We start from the raw sequence: 16,095 nt of genomic DNA, 5'->3' as shown, positions 1-16,095 counted from the left end.
CCTCTGCACCCTATCTTTGATCCAAAAAGTCGAGGAAAGGCTGCCACCGCCTGAAGAACCCTTGTACCGACCCTCTCAGGGCGAATTTGACCCTTTCCAACTGGATAAAGCTTGCCATGTCATTAATCCAAGTTTCCACGCTTGGAGGCCTCGCGTCCTTCCACTGTATCAGTATCCTTCTTCGCGCAACTAGGGACGCAAAGGCTAGTACTCCGGCCTCTCTCGCCTCCTGTACCCCCGGCTCCACCCCAACCCCAAAAATCGCTAGTCCCCATCCTGGTTTGACCCTGGATCCCACCACCCTCGACACCGTCCTTGCCACCCCCTTCCAGAACTCCTCCAGTGCCGGACATGCCCAAAACATATGGACATGGTTCGCTGGACTTCCCGAACACCTGACACATCTATCCTCACCCCCAAAGAACCGACTCATCCTTGTCCCCGTCATATGGGCTCTATGTAGCACCTTAAATTGAATGAGGCTAAGCCTCGCACACGAGGAGGAAGAATTAACCCTCTCCAGGGCATCAGCCCATGTCCCATCCTCTATCTGTTCTCCCAGCTCCCCCTCCCACTTGGCTTTCAGCTCCTCTACTGATGCCTCCTCAGCCTCCTGCATTACTTTGTATATGTCCGATATCCTCCCCCCTCCGACCCAGACCCCCGAGAGCACCCTATCGCTCGCCCCCCTACTGGGGAGCAAGGGGAACCCTTCCACCTGGCGTCTAGCAAATGCCTTCACCTGCAGATGTCGAAACACGTTTCCCGGGGGGAGCCCGAATTTCTCCTCCAGCTCTCTCAGGCTCGCAAACCTCCCATCTACAAACAGATCCTTCAGCTGCCTGATGCCCACCCTGTACCAGCTCTGGAATCCCCGTCCATATTCCCCGGGATGAATCTATGGTTCCCTCTTAACGGTGCCTCCATCAGACCTCCCACTTCCCCCCTGTGTCGCCTCCACTGCCCCCAGATCTTGAGGGTGGCCGCCACCACTGGGCTCGTGGTGTACCTCGTGGGAGGGAGCGGCCATGGCGCCGTTACTAGGGCCCCCAGGTTTATGTTGCCACAGGACGCCCTCTCCATTCGTTTCCAAGCTGCCCCCTCCCCTTCCATCATCCACTTGCGCACCATCGATACATTAGCCGCCCAGTAATACCCCGAAAGGTTGGGTAATGCCAGCCCTCCACTCTCCCTACTCCGCTCCAAGAAGACCCTCCTCACCCTTGGAGTGCCGTGCGCCCACACGTAGCTCATGATGCTGCTCGTCACCTTTTTGAAGAAGGCCCTAGGGAGGAAGATGGGCAAGCACTGGAATAAGAACAGAAACCTCGGGAGGACCGTCATTTTAACGGACTGCACTCTGCCCGCCAGCGACAGCGGCACCATGTCCCACCTTTTAAATTCCTCCTCCATCTGTGGAATGGCCTTCTTCTGAACTGTAAATTCTATGTTCTTTCACAAACTCGGCCTCAATGAAGTCATTGCTGTAATGTACAAAAAATATGGTGTGATAATTTCTGATGTAATAACAATCTAAATCTACAGTATGTACGCTGTGGTTGAGGTCACCCCTCAACATCTTTGTTCCATTGCTGAAAAGGACTTGAGTTAATCAATCTCTGAAGTCAGTAAGATGCATGGATTCCCTCCTGATTTATGTTAATGTTTTTCTTCTTCCACCTTTCCTAGAATTCAGAAGAATGGTTGGATCATCTTCCTCCTGACCATGGCTGCGGTATTCTGGGTGTATCGACTGGTCAAGGTCATCTGCAATCTGCTGAGCTATTGGGAAATCAGAACGTTCTACATCAAAGCCCTGAGGATCCCCACGGTACAGGCCACAATTTGCTCGCTCAAATAGCAGGGGGACAGTTCAGAATGCTTGGACACACTCAGTGTCAGTGTCAGTGTGTATCAGTCTCCAGTTGTACACAGACATTGTTTTGGTGTATCTGTGTGTCAGTTCTCTTTAGATAAAAGCAAATTACTGCGGATGCTGGAATCTGAAACAAAAAGAAAAGTACCGGACAATCTCAGCAGGTCTGACAGCGTCAGTGGAGAGAGAAGGGAGCTAATGTTTCGAGTCTGGATGACTCTTCAAGAACATTATAGCACAGCAACGGCCCTCCAAGCCTGTACCGGTCATGATACCAACCTTTGCCAGAACCCTCAGCACTTCCGTGTACCGTATCCCTCTATACCCATCCTATCCATGTATTTGTCATGAGGCCTTTTGAAAGCCGTTAATGTATCTGCTTCCACAGCCTCCCCTGGCAACGCATTCCAGGCACTCACCACCCTCTGTGTAAAAAAACCTGCCTCGCACATCTCCTCTAAACTTTGCCCCACGGACCTTAAACCTATGCCCCCTGGTGACTGACCCCTCCACGCTGGGAAAGAGTGCCTACCCATCCACTCTATCCATGCCCCTCATAATCTTGTAGACCTCTATCAGGTCACCCCTCAACCTCCGTCTTTCTAATGATAACAGTCCGAGTCTATTCAGCCTCTCCACATAGCTGACACCCTCCATACCAGGCAACATCCTGGTGAACCTCCTCTGCACCCTCTCCAAAGCCTCCACATCCTTCTGGTAGTGTGGCGACCAGAATTGTGCGCAATATTCCAAGTGCGGCCATACCAAGGTTCTATTCAACTGTAGCATGACTTGCCAGTTTTTATACTTGATGCCCCGTCCAATGAAGGCAAGCATTCTGTATGCTTTCTTGACTACCTTGTCCACTTGTGTTGCCACCTTCAAAGATCTGTGGACCTGCACGCCCAGATCTCTCTGACCTTCTATATTCCTAAGAGTTTTGCCTTTTACGGTATATTTTCCCTCTATGTTATACCTACCAAAATGCTTTACTTCACATTTGTCCGGATTAAACTCTGTTTGCCATTTCTCTGCCCAAGTCTCCAACCTATCTATGTCCTGCTGTATCCTCTGACAATCCTCAACACTATCTGCCACTCCACCTACCTTGGTGTCATCCGCGAACCTATGAATCAGACCAGTTACATTTTCCTCCAAATTGTTTCTGTATACTACAAACAACAGAGGCCCCAGCACCGATCCCTGTAGAAGACCACTAGTCACAACCTTCCGTTCAGAAAAACACCTTTTTACTGCTACCCTCTGCCTTCTATGACCGAGCCAGTTCTGTATCCATCTTACCACCTCACCTCTGATCCCGTGTGACTTCACCTTTTGTACCAGTCTGCCATGAGGCACCTTGTCAAAGCTTTACTAAAATCCATGTAAACAACATCCACCACCCTCCCCTCATCAATCATCTTTGTCACCTCCTCAAAAAACTCGATCCAGTTAATGAGGCACGACCTCCCCTTCACAAAACCACTCGAAACGTTAGCTTCCTTTTCTGTCCACGATACTGTCAGACCTGCTGAGATTGTCCAGTATTTTCAGCTTTTGTTGTCCGTTCTCTTTGCCCTGGTAAGGTGATGGTGGGCCTTCTTACTTCTTGAGACAATCGAGAGCCCCATGAGGCCACTTCAGAGGGATCACTACGAGCCCATTGTGTTGGTGTGAGACTGGAGTCGCATATAGACCTGGGACTGGGAGAGGACGGGCAGCTTCCTTTCCCAGGGAACAGCAGTGAGCCAGTTTACATTTCTCACGACAATCCGACCCCTTTCACAGTCCTGTTCACTGATCCCAGACTTTTATGTTCCAATTTTGTTTTCAAACTGTCCATGGGAGGATTTGTGCTCTATTATGTTCTTTAAGTTACCAGCCCTGTCACGTAATCACTGTGCTACCCTGAGAGCCAATGGTGTTGGAGATAGTATATTGGCATGGGTAGAGAATTGGCTAACAGGCAAGAAACAGCGAGTGGGGAGAAGGGCTTTATCTTCAGGTTGGTGACCTGTAACCAGTGGGATTTCACAGGGATCAGTGCTGGGACCAACACTGTTTACAATATGTATCAATGAATTAGAAGAAGGAAACGAGGGGCCGAGTGGCCGACTCCTGTTCCTGTTTTACTGGGGCTGGTTTAGCACACTAGGCTAAATCGCTGGCTTGTAATGCAGAGCAAGGCAGCAGCGTGGGTTCAATTCCCGTACCGACCTCCCCGAACAGGCAGCGGAATGTGGCGACTAGGGGCTTTTCACAGTGACTTCATTGAAGCCTACTCGTGACAATAAGCGATTTTCATTTTTCATTTCCTTTATTATTATTATTATTTTAATTGTTTTGTGGATGCCGTGTCGCAGTTAACAGGTTGTGGCCTTTGCTGCCTTTTCTAGGTCGAGCTGTGTAATTACAGCTGGCAGGAAGTCCAAGCCCGACTGATCCTGCTTCAGCGAGAGCAGCAGATGTGCATCCACAAGAAGGAGCTAACTGAGCTCGACATCTACCACCGCATCCTCCGCTTCAAGAACTACATGGTTGCCATGGTGAACAAATCGCTGCTGCCGGTCCACCTCAGCCTCCCGCTGTTGGGCGACGTCATCTTCTTCTCCCAGGGGCTGAAGTACAATTTTGAGATGATTTTCTTCTGGGGCCCAGGGTCTCTTTTCCAGAACAAGTGGAACCTCCACCCCAAGTACAAGCGTTCTGGCAGCCGCTTGGAGTTGGCACAGCAGCTCAGCCGGGTAGTGCTGCTGGTCGGAATCGCCAATCTGCTGCTCTGCCCTTTCATCCTGGTATGGCAGATTCTCTACGCCTTCTTCAGTTACACTGAGGTCATCAAGCGAGAGCCGGGCAGCCTGGGGGCTCGCCGCTGGTCCCTCTTCGGCCGCCTGTACCTCAGACACTTCAACGAGCTGGACCATGAGCTACAGGCACGGCTCAGCCGAGGATACAAACCAGCCACCAAGTACATGAACTCCTTCACCTCGCCGCTGCTCACCGTCTTCGCCCAGAACCTGGCCTTTTTCTCAGGTTCCATCCTGGCTGTCCTCATCGCCCTCACCGTCTACGATGAGGACGTGCTGACGGTGCAGCACATCCTGACTGCCATCACTGTGCTGGGGATTGTGGTGACAGTGTGCAGGTAAGGCCCAGAGGAATAATAATAATATAATAATCGCTTATTGTCACAAGAAGGCTTCAATTAAGTTACTGTGAAAAGCCCCTAGTCGCCACATTCGGACGCCTGTTCGGGTTCAGGAATTGAGCCTGCGCTGCTGGCCTTGTTCTGTATTACGTGCCAGCTGTTTAGCCCACTGTGCTAAACAAGCACGTCCCTTCACTCTCTGGTGACAATTAGGACCTGGAGCAGCATGAAAATCAGGCTGGCTCTAGGTCACTATCTCAGCAAGTAGGACCTCAGAAAGCAAATAGCATGGGGTTAGATAAAGAGTAAAGCTCCCTCTACACTGTCCCCATCAAACACTCCCAGGACAGGTACAGCACGGGGTTAGATACAGAGTAAAGCTCCCTCTACACTGTCCCCATCAAACACTCCCAGGACAGGTACAGCACGGGGTTAGATACAGAGTAAAGCTCCCTCTACACTGTCCCCATCAAACACTCCCAGGACAGGTACAGCACGGGGTTAGATACAGAGTAAAGCTCCCTCTACACTGTCCCCATCAAACACTCCCAGGACAGGTACAGCATGGGGTTAGATACAGAGTAAAGCTCCCACTACACTGTCTCCATCAAACACCCCCAGGACAGGTACAGCACGGGGTCAGATACAGAGTAAAGCTCCCTCTACACTGTCCCCATCAAACACTCCCAGGACAGGTACAGCATGGGGTTAGATACAGAGTAAAGCTCCCACTACACTGTCTCCATCAAACACCCCCAGGACAGGTACAGCACGGGGTTAGATACAGAGTAAAGCCCCATCTACACTGTCCCCATCAAACACTCCCACGATAGGTACAGCACGGGGTTAGATACAGGGTAAAGCTCCCTCTACACTGTCCCCATCAAACACTCCCACGATAGGTACAGCACGGGGTTAGATACAGAGTAAAGCTCTCTCCACACTGTTCCCATCAAACACTCCCAGGACAGGTACAGCATGGGGTTAGATACAGAGTAAAGCTCCCTCTACACTGTCCCCATCAAACACTCCCAGGACAGGTACAGCACGGGGTTAGATACAGAGTAAAGCTCCCTCTACACTGCCCCCATCAAACACTCCCAGTACAGGTACAGCACGGGGTTAGATACAGGGTAAAGCTCCCTCCACACTGTCCCCATCAAACACTCCCAGGACAGGTACAGCACGGGGTTAGATACAGAATATAGCTCCCTCTACACTGTCTCCATCAAACACCCCAGGACAGGTACAGCACGGGGTCAGATACAGAGTAAAGCTCCCTCTACACTGTCCCCATCAAACACTCCCAGGACAGGTACAGCACGGGTTTAGATACAGAGTAAAGCTCCCTCTACACTGTCCCCATCAAAAACTCCCAGGACAGGTACAGCACGGGGTTAGATACAGAGTAAAGCTCCCTCCACACTGTCCCCATCAAACACTCCCAGGACAGGTACAGCACAGGGTTAGATACAGAGTAAAGCTCCCTGATGTGCCATCAATTGCACGAGAGACGAGTTGCTTTACAAAAGTTAGGCTTTAATAAACTAGAACGTAGCCCTGCGGTTGTCTACAATAAAATGGACGACCGCCTGGCGTTTGACTATTTATACCTCGGCAAGGAGGCGTGGTTAACTCAGCCTCTTGACCAATCGGTCGAGAGGCACATGACCGACCAGGGCCAATGGTAAGCCGGTGTTCTGCCCCAATGGCAGACAGGTTTGCAAATCATATCACCACACTCCCTCTACACTGTCCCCATCAACCACTCCCACGATAGGTACAGCACGGTGTTAGATACAGAGTAAAGCTCCCTCTACACTGTCCCCATCAAACATTCCCAGGACAGGTACAGCACGGGGTTAGATACAGAGTAAAGCTCCCTCTACACTGTCCCCATCAAACACTCCCAGGACAGGTACAGCACGGGGTTAGATACAGAGTAAAGCTCCCTCTACACTGTCTCCATCAAACACCCCCAGGACAGGTACAGCACGGGGTCAGATACAGAGTAAAGCTCCCTCTACACTGTCCCCATCAAACACTCCCAGGACAGGTACAGCACGGGGTTAGATACAGAGTAAACCTCTCTCAACACTGTTCCCATCAAACACTCCCAGGACAGGTACAGCATGGGGTTAGATACAGAGTAAAGCTCCCTCTACACTGTCCCCATCAAACACTCCCAGGACAGGTACAGCACGGTGTTAGATACAGAGTAAAGCTCCCACTACACTGTCTCCATCAAACACTCCCAGGACAGGTACAGCACGGGGTCAGATACAGAGTAAAGCTCACTCTACACTGTCCCCATCAAACACTCCCAGGACAGGTACAGCACGGGTTTAGATACAGAGTAAAGCTCCCTCTACACTGTCCCCATCAAACACTCCCAGGACAGGTACAGCACGGGGTTAGATACAGAGTAAAGCTCCCTCCACACTGTCCCCATCAAACTCTCCCAGGACAGGTACAGCACGGGGTTAGATACAGAGTAAAGCTCCCTCCACACTGTCCCCATCAAACACTCCCAGGACAGGTACAGCACAGGGTTAGATACAGAGTAAAGCTCCCTGATGTGCCATCAATTGCACGAGAGACGAGTTGCTTTACAAAAGTTAGGCTTTAATAAACTAGAACTTAGCCCTGCGGTTGTCTACAATAAAATGGACGACCGCCTGGCGTTTGACTATTTATACCTCGGCAAGGAGGCGTGGTTAACTCAGCCTCTTGACCAATCGGTCGAGAGGCACATGACCGACCAGGGCCAATGGTAAGCCGGTGTTCTGCCCCAATGGCAGACAGGTTTGCAAATCATATCACCACACTCCCTCTACACTGTCCCCATCAAACACTCCCACGATAGGTACAGCACGGTGTTAGATACAGAGTAAAGCTTCCTCTACACTGTCCCCATCAAACATTCCCAGGACAGGTACAGCACGGGGTTAGATACAGAGTAAAGCTCCCTCTACACTGTCCCCATCAAACACTCCCAGGACAGGTACAGCATGGGGTTAGATACAGAGTAAAGCTCCCTCTACACTGTCCCCATCAAACACTCCCAGGACAGGTACAGCACGGGGTTAGATACAGAGCAAAGCTCCCTCTACACTGTCCCCATCAAACACTCCCAGGACAGGTACAGCACGGGGTTAGATACAGGGTAAAGCTCCCTCCACACTGTCCCCATCAAACACTCCCAGGACAGGTACAGCACGGGGTTAGATACAGAATATAGCTCCCTCTACACTGTCTCCATCAAACACTCCCAGGACAGGTACAGCACAGGGTTAGATACAGAGTAAAGCTCCCTGATGTGCCATCAATTGCACGAGAGACGAGTTGCTTTACAAAAGTTAGGCTTTAATAAACTAGAACTTAGCCCTGCGGTTGTCTACAATAAAATGGACGACCGCCTGGCGTTTGACTATTTATACCTCGGCAAGGAGGCGTGGTTAACTCAGCCTCTTGACCAATCGGTCGAGAGGCACATGACCGACCAGGGCCAATGGTAAGCCGGTGTTCTGCCCCAATGGCAGACAGGTTTGCAAATCATATCACCACACTCCCTCTACACTGTCCCCATCAAACACTCCCACGATAGGTACAGCACGGTGTTAGATACAGAGTAAAGCTTCCTCTACACTGTCCCCATCAAACATTCCCAGGACAGGTACAGCACGGGGTTAGATACAGAGTAAAGCTCCCTCTACACTGTCCCCATCAAACACTCCCAGGACAGGTACAGCACGGGGTCAGATACAGAGTAAAGCTCCCTCTACACTGTCCCCATCAAACACTCCCACGATAGGTACAGCACAGGGTTAGATACAGAGTAAAGCTCTCTCCACTCTGTTCCCATCAAACACTCCCAGGACAGGTACAGCATGGGGTTAGATACAGAGTAAAGCTCCCTCTACACTGTCCCCATCAAACACTCCCAGGACAGGTACAGCACGGGGTTAGATACAGAGCAAAGCTCCCTCTACACTGTCCCCATCAAACACTCCCAGGACAGGTACAGCACGGGGTTAGATACAGGGTAAAGCTCCCTCCACACTGTCCCCATCAAACACTCCCAGGACAGGTACAGCACGGGGTTAGATACAGAATATAGCTCCCTCTACACTGTCTCCATCAAACACTCCCAGGACAGGTACAGCACGGGGTCAGATACAGAGTAAAGCTCCCTCTACACTGTCCCCATCAAACACTCCCAGGACAGGTACAGCACGGGTTTAGATACAGAGTAAAGCTCCCTCTACACTGTCCCCATCAAACACTCCCAGGACAGGTACAGCACGGGGTTAGTTACAGAGTAAAGCTCCCTCTACACTGTCCCCATCAAACCCTCCCAGGACAGGTACAGCACGGGGTTAGATACAGAGTACAGCTCCCTCTACACTGTCCCCATCAAACACTCCCAGGACAGGTACAGCACGGGGTTAGATACAGAGTAAAGCTCCCTCTACACTGTCCCCATCAAACACTCCCAGGACAGGTACAGCACTGGGTTAGATACAGAGTAAAGCTCCCTCTACACTGTCCCCATCAAACACTCCCAGGACAGGTACAGCACGGGGTTAGATACAGAGTAAAGCTCCCTCTACACTGTCCCCATCAAACACTCCCAGGGCAGGTACAGCATGGGGTTAGATACAGAGTAAAGCTCCCTCTACACTGTCTCCATCAAACACTCCCAGGACAGGTAGAGCACGGGGTTAGATAGAGTAAAGCTCCCTCTTCACTGACCCCATCAAACACTCCCAGGACAGGATGAGCACGGAGTTAAAATCCGAGAAGTTAGGGGCAGCACGTGGCGCAGTGGGTAGCACTGGGACTACGGCGCTGAGGACCTGGGTTTGAATCCCGACCCTGGGTCACTGTCCGTGTGGAGTTTGCACACTCTCCCCGTGTCTGCGTGGGTCTCACCCCCACAACCCAAAGATGTGCAGGTTAGGTGGATTGGCCACGCTAAATTGCCCTTTAAATGGAAAAAAGTAATTGGGTGCTCTAAATTCAAAAAAAGAGAATCAGAGCTGCCTATCCATTTCCAGAGTTATGCTGACCCAGACCAGTTTGTGGAATAGTGTTGACCCTGATCTGTGTTTGCCGCCAGGTCCTTTATTCCTGATGAATATATGGTGTGGTGCCCAGAGCAGCTGCTGCAGTGTGTCCTGGCCCACATCCACTACATGCCTGACCACTGGAAAGGAAATGCCAATAAATGCGAGACGCGGGATGAGATGGCTCAGCTGTTCCAGTACAAAGCGGTACGGTAAATGTTGAAATGCACCGTGATGATGTGTGGGGTTGGGGACAGCGGATGTGAGGGGCTGGGATACAGAGGAGCATTTGTTGTGTTTACTCTGTGCTCCGGACAGTCTTTCACCGGATGTCCCAAAGGGTTTCCAAGCCAATGTCGAGGTTATGTTTTGAACTTTTGCAATGTAGGAAAGTATGACAGCCAACTAACGTGGAGCAATGTGATGATGCCAAATGATCTGTTTTGGCTGTTGTTTGAGGGACAAATTCTGGACACTGAAAACAGCTCTCTGCTATTAATCATCCACCGGATAGGATTGGTGGGATCTTGGTTTCATGTCCCCTATGATGGGGCTCTGATTTTGTCCTCATCCCCAAAGGTGAGAGTGCAACTCATGTCGCCAACAATAGCAACAATCACTTGATAGTACACAGCATGAGTATCGCTGAAAAAAGAGACATACTGTCAAAGATTTTCATCTTGCACTCATCAGGACGGATTGCAAGATTCGCCACCATATTGTCTCTGCAGATGACCGCACCATAAACGATACCTGTTTGAAACACGCCCACACTGTAAACTCACTACAGTGAAAGTGGTTTGGCAGCGCACTTAGATGCTGCCGACACATCCTATACTCTCTAGAGTTTAGAAGAATGAGGGGAGATCAAATTGAGGTATATAAGATGATAACGGTATGGATAAAGTTGACGTTGAGCGGATGCTTGTGGGGCATTCTCGAATCAGAGCAGAGGGCAGAGCAGAGAGGTCGTAGTTTTAGGATAAGGGGTAGCTGATTTAAAACAGATTTGAGGAGAAATTACTTCTCCCAAAGGATGGTGAATCTGTGGAATTCGCTACCCCAGAGTGCGGTGCATGCTGGGACAGTGAGTCAATTTAAGAAGGGGTTAGACAGGTTTTTAATTGGTAATGGCTGAAGGATAATGGAGAACGGGCAGGACGGCGGAGTTGAGGCCATGATGAGATCAGCCATGATCGAATAGCGGAGCAGACTCGATGGGCCGAACAGCCTAATTTTGCTCCTATATCTTATGTCACTGACCGTGTACATCTGAAACTGAGGAGTTTGTTCTGAGGCGTAGCTTTAATTTGGTTTGCCTTCTTCCCACATTATACGGGCAGCGGTATTTGCTGAATTTGGACTCCTTTATTTCCAGCTATCTTGCGACAAACCAGTGACCAATGAAGACATGCCTCTCTGATCTAACGCACATTTTGTGGGATACCAACTATTTGGCCAATTTACACATGCAGCATGAATATATGGTCGTATTGCGAGGCCTCAAAGCCAATTTATCTGTTTACATATCTGTAAACCCAACAAAGAGGCTGGAATAGTCATCCTTAACAAGCTTAACTATACTGACAAAATGCACGCCATTCTGAATGATGGGTCCTAATTTTGCATCCATTGGACCGGCTGCTCAGTATGAGCACACAGCTCTGCTCGAAAGCAATCTCATATGTAGTGCCCGAGCCATTGGCTCATTAAAGCCATCCTGCAAGATAATGTCGAGCCTGATCAGATCATTGCTCGCTGTCTATCGCACAAACTCATGAATGGATCGACGGCTGCAGCTTTCATAGATTATCATAGAATTTACAGTGCAGAAGGAGGCCACTCGGCCCATCAAGTCTGCACCGGCTCTTGGGAAGAGCACCCTACCCAAGGTCAACACCTCCACCCTATCCCCATAACCCAGTAACCCCACCCAACACTAAGGGCAGTTTTGGACACTAACGGCAATTTATCATGGTCAACCCACCTAACCTGCACATCTTTGGACTGTGGGAGGAAACCGGAGCACCCGGAGGAAACCCACGCACACACGGGGAGGATGTGCAGACTCCGCACAGACAGTGACCCAAGCCAGAATCGAACCTGGGACCCTGGAGCTGTGAAGCAATTGTGCTATCCACAATGCTACCGTGCTGCCCTTTTCGATCCTGAAAGGTGCCCAGTCTATTTCAAGATTGCCCTGGAAACATTAAGGTGTCTCAAAAATTTGCGTAACAGGATCACCATTTCATGCTGCTACCTATGCAGTAGCAACGTGAGTGACATTCGCCAATAACAGCATACTGCTGTCAAACCAAAAAGACATTCCACCGAGCACACAAACGAGTAATATGCTATCTGAATTTCGGTGCCTGTGTAATGTCGGGAATGTAGGCCGTACGTCCCAATGACTAGCGGATTGTATCAAACAGCACATCCCTTCGGCTATTCACAACAGGCAAAATAATGACCAAACCCATCTGGTTCACTAATGTCCTTGAGGGAAGGAAATCTGCCGTCCTTACCTGGTCTGGCCTACATGTGACAATGTGGTTGACTCTGAACTGTGTTGCACGTTTTGCTATGGGTGTAAAACGCGTTTATTGGAGTGTATTAACTTGCCTCTGTTAAAGGCCGGGTGCTTAACACTACTAGGCTCTGTATGTGTATTTTTCAGCTCAGGAGTCGTATAGACACCTCACAAATATTCCAAGGTCAGGTTCAAAGTAATAAAACGATACACCGATTAGTAAGTTCCAAACGATCAATATTTATTATACAATTATAATAAATACGCATGCACACACTAAGGGACTAAGCTATGACTAAACTAAGCAATCAGAATACTTAACTACACAGGAACAGGCAAGGTCAGGGAGCGAGGCCTTCGTCCCGGTCTTGGTCTGCAACCTTCAGAAAGCGTGCTGGTCACTGGGGGTCTAGCGGGCTTGGTTCGCGTAGCGAGCGTCGTATTGGCACTTACGGTTCGGCGGCTGGTGCTCAACGCCTGGAGTCAGGATACACGTTCAAGGTCTTGGTCAAAGCCGGAGCACGAAACAACAGACAGGACCATGTGTGGGGGTCTACTTTTATAGGGGTCCCCAATGTCCTTGCCTTTTCCTGGGCGGACTTTACCTTCAGGTATCGATTGGATCGCTTCCAATCGATATCTTTTGAATTCCTCCAATGTGAGGGTCTTTCTCGATGGTGGGGGCGGTTTCTATAGTGGATACTTCTGGTGCCGCTCTGTCTGGACATCCACTCAAGCATCTTATTCAAACCCAAATGTTGCCATTGTGTGTGCCTAGATCTGGACTGCCTCATTAGTATGTAAAACGTTCTGCCATTATCACCTTTGGTTTGAGATCTTCCACCTGGCCAGAAACTGGTTTTGCTGCTTGCAAAATGCTAATGAGTGTTTGCAGGCTGCTTGCCTTGGCTAAACTGTTTTTCCCTGCAGTCTTAGCGATTCTCCATTTTGTTTAGTTCAGTGTCCATTTTAGGTGGCTACAGTGGCTACATTCCCTCCTTGTGATCCTCACAATCAAAATATTGTGAAGGATCACCTATGTACGTTGCCTCGAGTGCATCTGGGTTGCCTTCTTTGTGTTCCCTGACCTCGGCAAGCTCCTGAGCGTCTACTCTGTCCTTAACTATGGGAAGAAAAATTTTTTAACTGACATCTCTACTTGGCCCTATGTCAAAGGGGACATGCATTACCACAAACTGGGAACCTCTACCTATCACAACTATCCTTATCTTACCTTAAACATTTCATTACAGACTAAACCTCATCCATTCATACCACATCACATAACATTTCCTGACTCGGCAGTCGAGTTCAGGACAATATAATACATGGGTATATACTTTATTTTATTCACAGTGCTTTATTCATCATGGGGCAAAGGGGATTGATGAAACCGGAAAATAGGAGATCGAACTCCATAGACGGTTGAGGGGCAGGAACGGGAGGCTCTCCTCTTCCACTTCCTCAACCTGAGGGTCTGTACAAGTATGGCGAGGATCGCAATCACTAGCAGTGATTCAATCACGTATGACATGGAGTACCATGTCATAAATTTTGTGCACCAGGTCTGAACCTCACTGATCAGAGCTGAGCACTGGGGAGTTGCTGTAAGTGAAACATTTACGGTGGGGGTTGTGGGGGAAACGTGTCTTGCTTCCACACATACAAATATAACATTTAAAAGCAATAAGTGGGCTTCCATCATCTTCTCTTTGTTCTCCTTCTTTTCTTCCTCCTGTATGGCCGATCCTTGCTGTGATCTCTGTTTCGTCCTTCGAAAGCTATGGGATCAAGCACAGTATCTGTCAATACAGCTTAATATCCGTACTTGTTAGTGTATCTGTCTTTCAATTCCAATTGACCCATTAAAAATGACTGGCCAAGTCACACCCTGTGACTCCCCTCATTTTTTTTTTCAAAATGCGAATTTATGAACACAATACACCTAACAACTCTCCTCCTGCGAGCCGTCTCGCAGGCTTTGCTCATTTACCATCCGAATGTTCCTGGATGTAAATAGCATGTGGGATGGCGGCCTAAGGGCTGCCTAACGAAAAATGAAAACAAATTGGAAACGAAAGGTCGAATGGGTTGCGTATGGGCCGCTACGGGTACGATTTGAATGGGATCCCCGGGTAGGGCGTGCTGTGCCATACCCGAGCTTTGGCTGACCAAAGTGGGTTCTCAGACAGGGCGGGTCCTCAGTGCCGTTTGTCCACTGCCTGAGTAACCTGGAGTAAACGGGCAAGAATGTGTTTATCATGGATTTGCAGCCTCTATTCGCCGAATAGAGGGGCACCTAAAAACAATGGAGGAGCCAAGATGCTCCTTCATCTGAAAACAGGGAACAAGTCGTGAACCGTGTCGGTTCACCAGAGGATACAACTGAAGTTCTCAGAGGTTTCGGCAGACAAACTAAAGTGTGTGCGAGGTTGTCGCAATCCTTACAACTGAAAAGATCTCCAATCAAACGGTTGGTTTGCGAACCAAAGTTCTCAAAGGTATTTGCGGACAAGCTAACGGGTGTGTGAGGTGGTCACAATCTTTTCAGCTGAAAAGATCTGTAATCAATCTCTTAACATATTAACAAACAAACATAAACTGACAAACAAACATCCGTGCAGGTTCCATCAGAAAGGACATCGCTTCCCTCAAGCGGTTCCTATTTTACATCATCTGGACACCTCACTTTTCCTCTGTCTCTGTGAACAGGGTCACAAAGGGGTTGCCGTATCGGGATTCAGACACCGTGTCGTCCTGCTCTCCCGGATCCCACACCCTTGTGTGGATCAGGCATGATATCTTTGAATTGTGTGACCGGGGGTCACGTTCGTCATTGCGGACAAGTCGGTACGAATTGTCCCTGTGCCAGAGTGTTGGGTCCAAAAGTGAATGGGTATTGTCGGGGTCGTCGGGGTCGGGTGGTGGGTCTGGGTTTTTAATGTAAGTGACTTCCATGGGGTCACTGTAGTCGGGGTCATTGTCGCTGCAATGTGGGCTGTAGTGTGGTGTGCTGTGGCTGTCCTCAGAGTCAGTGTCTGTATCGCTGTCTCTGCCGCGGCAGCTTGTGGGCGTTTCGGGGCGTGGTCTGTCATGGTCAGTGGGCGGAGTCGTGGGCGAGTCCGATGAGGAACTGGTCTGTGAGGGGGATGGTGGAAACGTGTCTCTAGTGGGTGGGGTGAGGTGTTCTGCTGCGTCTAGCAGGACATGGTGTGCATGGTTGGCCTGTGTTCCATATGCCTTTAACTGGTTGATATAGAACCACGCGGTCTTACCATTAGGATATTTTATCCTATAAACTGAGGGGCTAATTTTATCCGAAATTGAGTATGGGCCGGAATATTTTGGTGCCAAAAAACTGCTGGGGTTGTATACAGATAGCATTACCTGTTGCCCAACCTGGAATTCTGTGGGGTGTACGGTCTTGTTAAAACAAGATGTGCGTTGTTTACGGCGTTTCCCTAGCTGAACT

At 49.5% G+C, this 16,095-nt stretch overlaps 1 protein-coding gene across 1 annotated transcript in view; it reads left to right on the top strand.

Moving 5' to 3' along the window:
• The window catches only part of atg9b (autophagy related 9B), a 419,304-nt gene extending 408,995 nt beyond the window's left edge, over window positions 1-10,309 (top strand). Inside the window, exons 6-8 of the mRNA XM_038810440.1 lie at window positions 1,690-1,831; window positions 4,273-5,021; window positions 10,147-10,309. Coding sequence (XP_038666368.1) covers window positions 1,690-1,831; window positions 4,273-5,021; window positions 10,147-10,309 — 1,054 coding nt within the window. The remainder of the gene's footprint in view (window positions 1-1,689; window positions 1,832-4,272; window positions 5,022-10,146) is intronic.
• Window positions 10,310-16,095: the final 5,786 nt, after the last annotated feature.

This window comes from Scyliorhinus canicula, chromosome 10 (assembly GCF_902713615.1).
Source record: "Scyliorhinus canicula chromosome 10, sScyCan1.1, whole genome shotgun sequence".
Lineage (NCBI taxonomy): Eukaryota > Metazoa > Chordata > Chondrichthyes > Carcharhiniformes > Scyliorhinidae > Scyliorhinus > Scyliorhinus canicula.
The sequence above is the reverse complement of the archived record's forward strand: the minus strand, read 5'-3'. Positions and strand labels throughout refer to the sequence as shown.